This window comes from Rousettus aegyptiacus, unplaced genomic scaffold (genome assembly GCF_014176215.1).
Source record: "Rousettus aegyptiacus isolate mRouAeg1 unplaced genomic scaffold, mRouAeg1.p scaffold_m13_p_6, whole genome shotgun sequence".
NCBI classification, from domain to species: Eukaryota; Metazoa; Chordata; class Mammalia; order Chiroptera; family Pteropodidae; genus Rousettus; species Rousettus aegyptiacus.
In genome coordinates, this window is record NW_023416309.1 from 89,740,502 (window position 1) to 89,753,370 (window position 12,869).

Consider the following 12,869-nt stretch of genomic DNA (forward strand, 5'->3'; position numbering starts at 1 on the left):
GAATGGGCGCTTCCGGAATTTAGTTAGCTGGGGTGTGGGGGTGGGGGGAATTAAAGCACACACCTAGCTTTCCTGTCAGAAATAAAAGTAAGGTCCCAGATCGATGTTGCCAGTGCTGGGGCATCTACAGGAATCTTTAATGGCCTCCTCTGCATGTTTTCAAATTCATATTCTCCTTCAACCTCGCCCTTTTAATTGGTTATTTGTGAGGTCATGTTTGTACCAATTTCTCGGGAAGGCTAATGGTGTTTATTTAACGAGAAAATAAAATACGCAGACAGCTCCAAGGGGATGGTCTCTGAGTGATGGCTCAGGGTGGAGGCTGTGGCCCTTCACACCCCACCCCTTACGCGGTGTTCCTCATAGACTCCTTGTAGGCTCTGAAGGAGGTCCTGAGATGGGTCAGGTGACAGGCTAGGCCTTGTGGGGAAGATGCTGGGGGCTAGGGTGGGCGGAGCAAGTCTGCACAGCCCACCAGGCAAAGCCTTGAAGGGGAGTGAAGAAGATGGGGTGCACCCCTCATGGTGGGCATACAAGCATGCCTATCCCCCTTATACAGCTCTGGCTTTAGAATGAATGATTCCAGACAGGAGCACAGCAATTAATGTCCACATCACTGCCAGACCCTCACCCCCTGACCTCCAGGTTGTTTCTCTCTGAATGGCCTGCATGAGACTCAATGGTATTGAGTCTCTACTCCATTCTGAACATTCTCTCCTAGAGACCTGGTTTACCAGTCTCTTTCTTAAATAGTTGCACCACACTGACCACGGTCCACTCTGGGAATGGTGTCATCACCCAACATGATCTAGACCTCCACTTGCATTAAAGAGCCCAAGGGTGTGCTTGATGATGGCCACATCCTACTCTGGACCAAATGGAAAGCTCTGTGATGGTCTACGACAGACCATCAGCCTTCTTGTCAACTGGCTTCCAATCCAGGTGCAGAACTGGAATCAATACCAATAATGATCAGCTATTGGTTTACTGGTTTCCAACAAACGCCTTAACCCATCTCAGACTCAGGGTGGAGTGTGATGGGTGCCTAACACCGTTAGCATTTAGCATAAAGGGTGAGAAGGATGAGAGAGCAGATCTGAGAGGCAGGGAAAATGCAAAGGGTATGACTCTTCCAGGATGGGCGGACCCGTCAGCAAAATCTTGCACCAGACCCAAACTGTAGGCACTGGTATTTTGCAAGATGCCCTCATGTCACATTAGCACTAATGTCATCACAAGCTGTGATTCTGCAAACCCTTAACATACTTTCTACTCCACCTAATAACCTTTTCCCACCCAGATTGACTTAGCCTCTTTGTGAAACACACTTCTTCCTCCATCCCACAAAGTCACATACATTTATGAGTTGTATACTTTCAAACCCCTTACCAGTGTAGTCGGAATGCTAGAATCTCATTAGAAAACACACACACACACACAATTATCTTTGACATCCCACACCTATAAGCAAAGCAATACCATTTTATTTTTAATTTATGCCTTCGTGTAACTCTTTTGACATGTCCCCCTCCCCCGCCTTGGGAAATAGGCTCCAACACACAAATGATTATGGTGTAATTCTTAATCATTTTAGTGTACATAAAAGAGTCGGTATGGACTTCAGAGGTCAATTTCAAAAGTGAGTGTCTGGCAGGTAGTCAGGACATTAAGGGCTATTTTTTCTCCTTAGAAAAGCATTATCTGCTATCACAGTTTCAGCTCCATCTCACTGGCACCATTTTAATAAATAAACTGATTATACAATTTACGAAGACCTTAAACTTCAGCCAGCTGCTTTTCGGGACAGAGATATGTGAGCTTCGGGGGAGAAGCCAACTCGGTCCCACAGCCAGCCACGCGGTAAGCCTGCTCACTGAGGTTCACAAAGCCACTCTGGGGCTGAGGACAATGCAGTGAGGGGGCCTGTTGGGGGACTGGGTCTGCCTCAGAGCTGCTGTTCCTCTCCAGAGCCATTAGCATTGCGCTTAATAAGAGACTGCTAACAGTTGGGAGAGGAGTCATCTATCACACTGATCTTTATTTTTCTCTCAGTGTATCCTGTTCCTTTGCCTCTGGCACTGTTCTGCAAACAGGCCTGCTGGGTAATGGGAGCCACAGGGAGTAAGAAGGCTCCAAGTCTCCTCTGTGCTCCCCCGGATGCCACTCCCTCTCCAGCTGACCCTCACCGGGTGTCTGATAAGCTTCAAAGACACCCGGCTCATTTTCCAAGGAGCCCCCAACCACCTAGCTCTCCCCTGATGGGGAAGATTTGGAGGGAGCCAACAGTGCAGGGTTCATCAACCTAGAACCCTGGGGTCAGAGGGAGGGGCAGCTGAGGCTCCCCTGGAATGGCGCTCAAGGAGGGCCCCCCATAAGGAAGTGTGAGATGTATTTAGCAACCAGCACTCCCACATTCCACATTCTCAAACAGGGCTGATGTGGGGAGGGTGGAGAGAGAGCTGAACCGTTCCAACCCACCCCCCGCCCCACTTTGGTTTCCAACCCCTCAGCCTCTGCCAACCAAGGAGTGACTCAGAAAGGACAGCACCTTGTAGCTTCTTCCTCAGCGCCTCTCCCCTCCAGCCCGACTCTGGGATCGATACCTATTGCAGAATTCAAGATCTTATCTGAGTTTTGCAAGGAGAAAGCAACAAACTTATCCCCAATGATTAAATTATTTGATGATGAGTCCAATATTTTTCGGACCGCCTCTAACAACTTTTAAGGAGCAAATGAAATGACTCTGAGAAAACTGGAAAGCCACCACTCTCCCTCCCCTTGGGAACAAATAATCTCATGGAAGGCTATGGAATGGAGTGGTGGGCGGGGCCAGGGGCGGCCCCAGCTTCTACCAGTAGCACAGATCTTACCTGCTGTCAGAACCTGCTATGGGGCATTCGAAAACTCTCCGTGCCTCAGTTTCTTCATCTGCAAATGGAGGTGCACCATAGTCCACCAAGAAGGGTAGGTATGGAGAAGGACTAATAAGAAGGAGGAGCTTTAAACTACTGCCTAGCACGGTGCTTGCAGAGTGTCAGAGCATGGGCTCTGCTTCAGACAGGCTGGGTGTACACCTGTCCAGGGGGGACGGTGGGAGGCCGAGTTCCCCTAAGACTGTCCATCATGATGATTCAATAGTATGCACAGGCACTTGGTATGGAAGTGCTCAGGAAGTGCTGGCTGTTTCTACAGAGCGTGTTAGCACGGCCTGGTTAACACAGAACCCACTGGACCACCATGGAATGCACTGTGATGGGACACCCAGATCCCCCTTTGGGATTTGCTAGAAGTGCCTCGGGAAGATGGCCTCCAGCTGCCCGCCCCCTCCAGGATTTCCTCAGTAGAAGCCCAAAGTCACACCTGCTTCCTGGGGTGGGCTGCAGCCAATGACTAATCAACATACAGAGAGAAAGGCAAGCCCTCTCACCCCACCTGGGGACAGCCCCATCTTCAGAATTCCCCATGGCATCACAGGCGAGCTTCCTTCTCTGCCAGCTTCCTCGTCTAGGCACTCCTGCTTGCTAACCCTCATCTGGCAGGGGGGCACCCAGCCTACACCTGCCCACCTCCCTCCCCTGCCTAATAAAATAAAGAAAGAATTAATCTTGGATACTGTCTCAGTTAAAAAGCTGAAAGCGAGAAACATACTTCAAGTCCAGGAACTCATCAGTCCCAGTTCCTGTATTTTTCAGAGCAGGAGCCTCAGGTGTTCAGGGAAATTAGGAAAAGTGCCCCCGGCTAAACATCAAGGGAAAACAGAAGCGGAAAGGCAGTCTCTGTGAGGAGAAAGGGAGGAAGACCCCACACTTCTGTGTGACTCAACTAACTGCTGCTCAACTTTCTTCTGCTTCCAGGATGAGGGAGGGATCACTGTCTCCTGTCCCCTAAGTCCTTTCCCATGGTGCCAAAGGGTCCAAGTGCAGATTTAATATGGAAAAAGACACAGGCTAGTGCTTCTGGAAACAGGAGAAGTAAACTGCTGTGCAAAAGTAACCTACCGGACCCAACAGAGAATAGGGGCAGGAGAAGGCCACCGTGGGGGCAAAGAGTGGAAATTCTGCCCTGATCCCTGGCCCATAATGGCAAGTGTGCCCTGCGTGGGTCCCTTGAGCCTGACTGACCAGACTCTCAGAAAACCAGGCCCAGTCCCATGTCGTCTTCCCTGAACAGCAGCTGTCACAGTTCCAAGGGCACACAGGTGGTTTTCAAATGCCTGGGGTTAAGGACGAGGCAGTACTGCAGGCTGCCCAGCAGGGCTGGGTTAGAAGTTTGACGAGAAGTGCTGAGCAAGTGCTGTGACAGTGCCAAGAGGTTAATGGTTTGGGGCTCTTTAAGAAGAAAGCGAGAGAGGCAGTGCCAGCCCGAGAGGTGTCCTCAGCTTCTGCTAGTGCAGCGTTTTCCTCCTGATAAGATAATGGAAAACGGGAAGCTGAGGAGGCGATGGGAAGGTTGGGGCAAGGTGGCTGCAGGAGGATTTTATTTTGTGTGTGTGCTTATCCTCTGATTCCAAATGCACATTCCGTCTCGCCCGGGATGGGGGGCCCACCTGCTCCATATATACAATCGTGTTTCTGCTACGCTATGTTCTTTCCTTAAAAAATTCTTTCCTCCCCTACATGTTCTAAATCGCTGAAGTATTACCCCAGCTTAGCACCCACTACAGAAAGAACCCCCCTTCAGCTGGTTAGAGGGGTTGGAATATGTGCACAGGCCAACGCCCCCACCTATGGAGAAGAAACACCAGGGAGTGGACTGCTGTGCTGGAGAGAAGGGGACACAGCACGTCATGTCCTTCCTGCTGAAACTTCCAGGCATATCTCCTCCCCTCCCCCCGGCCTCTCCACCCCGGCCCCACTGGCTGCCTGTTCCCATCAAGGCCGCTTCATGGGTGGGCAGCCTATGCGGTCATACACACGGCGCATGCTCAGAAGGGCTCCACTCGGGGTTGAATGCCCTGTTGTCATCTTGAAATTCTTAATACTTGTTGAATAAGATGCCCCACCTGTCATCTGTTCTGGCCTCATAAATTATGTAAGGGGTCGTGCATCCACCACAGGAATTTGGAAACTCCGGCAGGGTAGAAGGATGCTGGTGTGGGCCCTGCCTTGGCTGGGGCAGGCCCGTGCATGCATCAGGGGCTCTGCACACCCACCCATGCCCACCTGAAGTCCTGACTTGGGACTGTAAACACTGACGTCCCTGCAGCTGCTCTGAGCACGGGGCCATGGAGTGGACACCCTCCGCCTCACAGCAGGAAAGGGTTCCCCCTCACCCAGGCACAGGGGGCTCGCCACCTCATGGCTGTACTCAGTGCCTCTGGGCAAAGGGAGGAGGCTTCATCCACAGCAGACAGCGACTGGGTTAGAAAGGAGGAAGAACTTTTCCTGTAGCCCGGGAGCCTGACATCCTGAGTGTGAGTATACCTCTATCAGTTACTACACACAGAGTCACCAGCCTTCTCTAGTTCCTCAGATGACAAACTCCTTTACCTGCACAGCTGTGAGGGTCGAATGATATGATTTATCATTTCTTCCAACACAGGGCCTGACACAGAGCAAGAGATTAAAAAGACCTTTTTATTCATTGATATTCAAAAAAGAATGATAACAATACTGACTAGAGGCCACTCAGGCATCTTCCAGGACTACAAATTCTAACACTGGACACCAGTGCCATATTCAGATGAGCCTCACCCACCCTGCAAATAAACAGATGAAACATTCTTAACACACCCTTCCCCATGTGAAGATGACAGAGAAAGAATAGAATTTGAAATCAGGAGTCCTAGGTCGGAGTCGCTGCTCTGACCTTGGGTGTAGCAGTCACCTCCTCTGAGCTGTGGTAATCTCACAGACAAAGTGAAGGTGATGACGACGATAAGCAAAAGGAGGAAGGGCTAAAGTTTATGCACAGCCGACGATGTGCTTGGCACTACACTTTCCGAACAATCCTATAAGAAGTACTAAAATTACCCTCATTTCACGGATGAAAAAACTGAGGCATGGAGAAGTTACATGATTTCCCCAAAGCCACTGCTATGAAGATGTAATGAGAGGGCTCCACCCAACCCAGAGCGTCCGGGTTGGAGGCTCTGCAGTCACGTGACAGCAATGCTTGGGAAACCGTGACAAGCGACGCGATGTGGGTGACCGTGCAGGAGAACGGTGAACTGCCCATCGCAGGTGTCCCCGCCCCGTGCCACTCTCTCAGCTCCCACCCCCGAGCAATGCAGAGGACAAAGGCGGTCATTCCACACCTACCCGCTCGTCTTTTCTCTCCTTGCCCCCCTCCACTCCTCATCCTCTACCCCCTCCGCAGCCCTCCCCAACATGTATACACCATGGACACCCCAGTTTTCTGCCCAACTTTCCATTCTCCCTTTCGAGGACGCTGTAAGGCGATGCTTGAGGAGCCGACTACCAGGCACACACACTTGGGACAGCCCCTTTCCTCCCCCGCCCCCACCAGCAACGGTTCCCACTCCGCTCCTTCTCCCTTTCACTCGGCCTGCCTGCTCCAAACAGGAGAGACAGTCGGCCCTGGGTAACTGCTTCTAATCACAGTTGACAGCAAGAATGTAAACAACACAAGAAACATCTAAATGCAATCCGAGTGGCAGGGAAACACTGCTCTCTCCGGCTCTGCTAGAGAACATTGCTTCCTGCCACCTCACTTCAGAAGCTCTGCTCAATAGCGCAACCCCGGAATAGGAACCCCGGAAACCAGGCGCTTCCAGAGAACAGGAGACTGGAATGTTGTACAATAACATTTACCCTATTTCCTCTGGGGTGGATTTTTCTAAATTCACCCAATTTTCTGTTTAAAACAATAATTTTAATGTTGCTCTTTTTGGGGGGTTGGGAGAGTCAGAGGTTTAGAAACCCCTTTGAGAATCTGTTCAAAGCTAGGGATCCTCTCCCCGAGAAAGGCACAAACAAAACATTTTGCATGTCATTTCAGGGGTTTACAGATCCCAAGTTGAGACCCATTTTCTAAAACATGGATGGGACAATAAGAGCACAAGAGAAAAAAAGAGTAGTCACAGATGCCCTCCAAACATCCCAGAGGTGCGGAAGGGCATTTCCTAGTCTATAATCACTGTACACATCCAATAAACCTATAACAAGGCTTCCCTCCCCGCCCCCTTTTGGATCTCTAGATTGACAGTGTGCTTCTAAACCCCCTCCCTCTCAATGCAAATTGGAAACTCAATAGAGTAATTGCTATGAATAATTTCTACTTGGATCACTTAGTGCTGAGGTTTAGCAAGGACTAAGAAAGCTGGGGTTAGAAAAGTATATCTGAACCTATGCTGGGCGTGGCTGCATAATTAAATGACAATTCTCAAGTCATAAGGAAATGGTTTTTTTGAACCGTCCAAGTATCTGGTCCCTTTATGCTATTGCGACTCTCCATTAATACAGATCTTCAACAGATGGCCAACTCTACCTGCTTAATTCTGGAATATTCACTGCATCTGTTGTCTGTGAGACTGGGGTGGCAAGAAACGGAGAGGCAACCTTACACCAGGGTTCTTACCTCTGTGCCTGTTGGTGGTCTTATCAAACATCAGCATCGCGTCCTCCACCTGCAAAACAAACAAAGAATAGAACCTGCTTTAGCAATTTTAACAAAATACACGAAACATTACGTGTGGGGCGGATCCCGTTATGTTAGTCATAGTTGCTCATTAAATTCTATTTGAAAATACAAAAACTTAGAAAGAAAAATAAACCACCTGTCATTTGGTCTTTCCACCTAGCACGACCACAGTTAACATCTGGTGCATTTATTTCTCTATGGTTTTTGCTTTAAAAAACATCTATGGTCTATTTTAACAGAGTTTAAATCATACTGTATATGGAATTTTTCCTTTGTTCTTTTTTTATACATAACAGTATTGCAAAAAAATTCCCAGGTTACTACATTGTGAATACTATCTTTTTTTTTCTAGTTTTTAAAAAAATTATATATATATATGAATGTATAATAGTAAAATATACATAACATAAAAGTTGTCACCTTAAACATTTTTAAGTGTACGGTTCAGTGGTATTAAACACATCTATTATGTTGCACTAACATCACATCGCCACGGTCCAGCTCCAGAACTCTTTCACCTTGTAACGCTGAAACTCTGTGCTCATTAAACAATAACCCCCCATTCCCTTCATCCCCTCAGCCCCTGAAACCACCGTCCTACTTTCTGTCTCTATGACTGTGACTACTCACAGTACTTCGTTTAAGGAGAATCACATAGTATCTGTCTTTTTGTGACTGGTCTATTATAATTAGCATCATGTCCCCAAGGTTCATCCATATTCCATTGTATGTACATCACATTTTGCTTATCATTCGCCCACTGACGGACATTTAGGTTTTGGCTATTATGAGTAACGCTGCCACGAACGTGGGTGTACAAACATGTCTTCAAGTCTCTGCCTTCACTTCTTTTGGGTATACACCCAGAAGTGAAACTGCTAGACCATATGGTAACTCTATTCTTAATTTTTTAAGGAACCACCGTACTGGTTTCCACAGTGGCAGCACCATTTTCCATTACCACCGACAGCGCACACGGGTTCCAATTTCTCCACGTCCTAGCCAACACTTTTCTTTTCTCTCTCTCTCTCTCTCTCTTTTTTTTTTTTTTGGATAGTAGTCAACCTAATGAGCGTGAGATATTGTGAATACTATCTTGACTGCTGCATAATATTTCACGGATTGAGAAGCTATAGCTTAATTATCCTTCTGATTAATATTTAAATTGTTTTGTTATAAACAAAGGAACTTGACTGTGAAAGACTAAATTGTACCCCCTGCTCCATTCATGTGTTTAAGTCCTAAGCCCTAGTATGTCAAAGTGTGGCTGTATTTGGAGACAGGGTCTTTAAGGAGGTAATAAAGTTAAAATGAGGTCATTCACGTGGGTCCTGATCCCATACAACTGGGGTTCTTTTAAGAAGAGGAAATCTGGACCGAGGTACAGAGAAGAGACAATGAGAAGACAGAGAAGGTGATAACCTGCAAACCAAGGAGAGAAGCCTAAGAGGAAACCAACCCTGCCTACATCTTGATCTCGGACTTCCGAGCCTCTAGAATTGTGAGAAAATGAATTCATTTAAGCCACCCATCTTTGGACTAATACATTGATGCTAGAACCCTTCAAAAACATCAAAGAGAAGAAATACCCAAGGCATCTTCTGTCTCTTCCTAGTCCCTTCTTCAGTCCTCCTGTGCATCTGGCAACCCTCTGAACATTTCTAGTAATATTTCAGGATCCACACCTGATTCCCACCTAGATCTCAAGAAACTGACACTTAGTAAATTAGATTTGGCTTTGAACTCCACTTTTATTCATAATCTTTTATTCATCCTTTTATTCATAATCTAATCCTTTTTGTTCCACAAAATACACATCTTTAGTGCAGGTGTTATCCTAGCCAATCAGCTACTCACTGGGGGATGGTACCTGATTTGGCCAGGTAAGCAGCCTGGCCTCTTCATTCATTCTGTGCCCAAGGTTGGCAGTAAAAATATAACCCAACCCATGTGGTTATGGGAGAACAAAACTGTTAACCACAGGGCTCTGTGCTTGGAGCAATTTTAGTGTGTGTATGTGGTCGGGAAGGGCTGAGCACTGTTCACTGGAGCTCCAAGGCTCACAAATGAGCGTGGGGGCCTGATCTAAGCCAGCTGAGAAAAGAATTCAGAGTTTCTCATTCCTCAGTCCTCCCAGACTATAGTCTTCAACGGAGGGGAGGACACTTGGCGAAGCAATAAAATGAAGTTTAAAATGGTGCTTCCAGACAAGTCAAATCCATTTTTCCAGACACCACCATGTACAATAGGAGGAAACGCAAAGTCAAGGTAAGAATGGAAGAGGCAGGTAGACAAGCCAGACAAACCTCCAAGATACTGGCTTCACTTAAAAATCTCTTCTTGAGTCAGGACCCCCTTTTGTTGCTAAGCAACTGAGCCTGAACGAACAAGCTCTTGGGGCCTTCCCTTTCTGGTCCCCATTTCTGAAGTCAGTTACTCGGAGGAAAATGGCCTTGCGTGGCGACTGATGCTCCAGTAGGAATCCGCCCTCTCTCTCCCGGGCACCAGGCTGATGGGAGTCGGTGATGCTCGTTTGGAGGCTGGGTGCCTTCGGCAGACTCCTCCCTGGCCAGAGGCTTGGCGAGTCCCCCAGGCACCTGCTGAGGCCCCGCACACCACAGCATCTGCCTCCTATGCACCGCTCAAGCAAAACCACCAGAAGATCAACTGGTTTGTTTGTACACAGAGCAGTCACACTCGAGCATATGGTGTCGCAGATTCAGACCCTGGGCCTCGATTAGGATTCCAATGCCTGGGGTGCGGCTGGGTGGGGGCTGAAGCCTGTTGGGTATCACGCAGGTAAATGTGACATCTGTTTCGCACCCATCTCCATATTTTCTAACATGTTTGCCAAGTCCATATTTTGAGCTAAAAATGTCTAACAGTAAGAAAAACAGCCTCCCTTCTGTGTTGGCTATGTTTCGGTACTGAAACTCAGATCCCCTTAGGAAATAAATATTTTGAATTTTTAAAATAATGTATTTTCAAACCTCCCTTTCAACAGTGCATGGCTCCCCCTTTTTCTTCCTTAGTCTGGGCGTTTTTTTGCTGCCGCCCTTCCATCATTCGCTCTATCCTGGTGAGCGAGGGGGAGGAACGGTGTATGTTTTTTAGGGCAACCATTGTCGGAAAGAATAGAGCTCTTTCCTCCATAGTCCAGTTGTACAACGGGACTTGCAAAGACCCCCTGAATAGATAAAGTGTCAGGCTGAAAGAAAAATTCTATTAACACTTAACGAAATAAAACATCTAAGAAGTAGCTAGAGAGGAAAGAGAAAGGGAAAAAAAAATCAATCTGGATAAGTCCCGGTGCTTGGGGGGAAAAAACTTTTCAGCGATTGCAAAACACATTAATTCAGAGAAGCCATCAATGCGATGGAAATCTGGCAGAACAGCAAGAGCCGAAACTGGAAGAATCTGAATATACAAAGACTGAATAGAATGAAAAACATGGCCTCACATACGGGGCTGTTTCTCACGGTTCTATGCGAATCAAACAGAAGCGGCTTGTGTGTGTCTCCGTCACAGGGGAATGAGGGACAGTCAAGGTAACTAGTATACAGCTTCAGAGCCAGTAAACTGATAACTCTGTGTGTCTGTCCCCGTCTCCGTCTTTCTCTCTCTTTCTCTTTCACACACATACAGAGGGCAAGAGAGGGAGAGAAGGGGAAGGGGAGAGGGAGAGGAGGGGGGGGGGGAGAGAGAGAGAGAGAGAGAGAGAGAGAGAGAGAGAAAGAGACTGAGATTGATTAGTTGGCTGTACAGAGCCATCAAATACAACATGCAGGCCAGGCCTCATCTGGGGTGCTGGAAGACCACAAAGATTTGGTGGGGAGGTGGAAACAGGTTTGTTTTTTTTTTTCAGGACATTAACTCTTAACCCTTGAGAAATGCCTCCTCAAAGGATACCACAGTCCCTTTCGAGATTAGTACTTCTATTTGTGTTGACAGTGCCCTCCCCTGTCTTACAGACTTCTTTGCATCAAAAGTGGGGCCCACAGACCTACCTAGTGGTCTTGGAGGTCCCCAGAGAGAGTGAGAAGGAGGAGGTGTCTGAACCTCAGCACACACTTTGTCTTACATCCTGACACATGTCTGGTACCTTGAGATGTGTCTTCTAATAAGGCAGGTTTAAAATGCAGCCTTGGCATTCTTGGTAGTGTGTATGTATGTGAACAACAAAGCAGGGTAAAATACCTTTAACGTGAGATGTTTGAGGATGCCCCCTCCCTTTGTATGGACACCAGAAAGTCTCCAATGTGTATTTCTGCCTATCAAAAGGTCGAGACTCTGCTGTAACATCCTCAGAGGCGTGTACCATGCACACACCACATCAGAGAGTCATTAGCGGGAGCTGTACTGTTAGCTCTATGGCTCTGGGGGGGTGGGTCAGGGTTTCTCAAACTTCTCCCACGGCAGAATTACCCGGACTTCCAGCATGTCTGACTCGGTAGCATTCGCATTTCTAACAAGCTCCTGGGTGATGCTAATGCCCCTCCTGGCCCGTGGACCCCACTTTCTATGTGCTACTCTAAAGGACGAGAAACAAAAGCAAAGGTCAAAGACACTGGACAGAGCCGCTTCTTCCTCTTTACATACACTCAGCACCCAACAGGTGGAACCAAACTTCTCTTCCAAAAGCAACTGATGTACTTCGGTTTGGCAACGGTTCTCCCCTCTTTGTTCCCCATCTCTTGGACATTTGTGTCCTAAGATCCTGAAAATGGCAAAGGGAGGACCATGATGGAAAAGATGACAAAAATGAAGAACTTCTTTGTGGCAACCAAGCTGTCTCTGTGCCCGATGCAGAAAAAATTCAGATTCTACCAGGATAATGTAAACTTTCCTTCTAACAGATAAACTCTCATTAACGTCTACATCACTCATCCAACTCAGTCCTGATTAGAAAATCTAGCTAACGTTAACTTTATTTACTTTGATGGGACATATATTTATTAGGCACTCACTAGATGCAGGGTATCAGCCAAAGTACAAAGAAGAGGTAAATTACACAGGTCCCTGGCAGACCGATTGCATTAATGGCCTCGTACCCCTTACCCTGTAATTTTGCATTTCCTTTCCCCAGAAAGGCAGAGTCTACCTCCCCATCCTGCGTATCTGAATTTGACTTGATACAGTCAATAAAATGAGGTGGAGAGAACTTTATGCCCATTTCGGGCTTGGCCCTGAGAGGAGTTGCTTGTTTCTGCTCATTCTCTCTTGCACCTCTGCCGTCACCATGAGAAGGGCATCCCCAGGCTAGTCCG

The 12,869-nt window shown here is 47.6% G+C and overlaps 1 protein-coding gene across 7 annotated transcripts in view; it reads right to left on the bottom strand.

Annotated features, from left to right (window-relative positions):
* MSI2 (musashi RNA binding protein 2) overlaps positions 1-12,869 on the bottom strand; it is a 375,244-nt gene that overhangs the window by 131,140 nt on the left and 231,235 nt on the right. For all 7 annotated transcript variants that reach the window (XM_036223610.1, XM_036223611.1, XM_036223609.1 and 4 more), the window contains one exon: positions 7,540-7,588. In XM_036223610.1, coding sequence (XP_036079503.1) covers positions 7,540-7,588 — 49 coding nt within the window. The remainder of the gene's footprint in view (positions 1-7,539; positions 7,589-12,869) is intronic.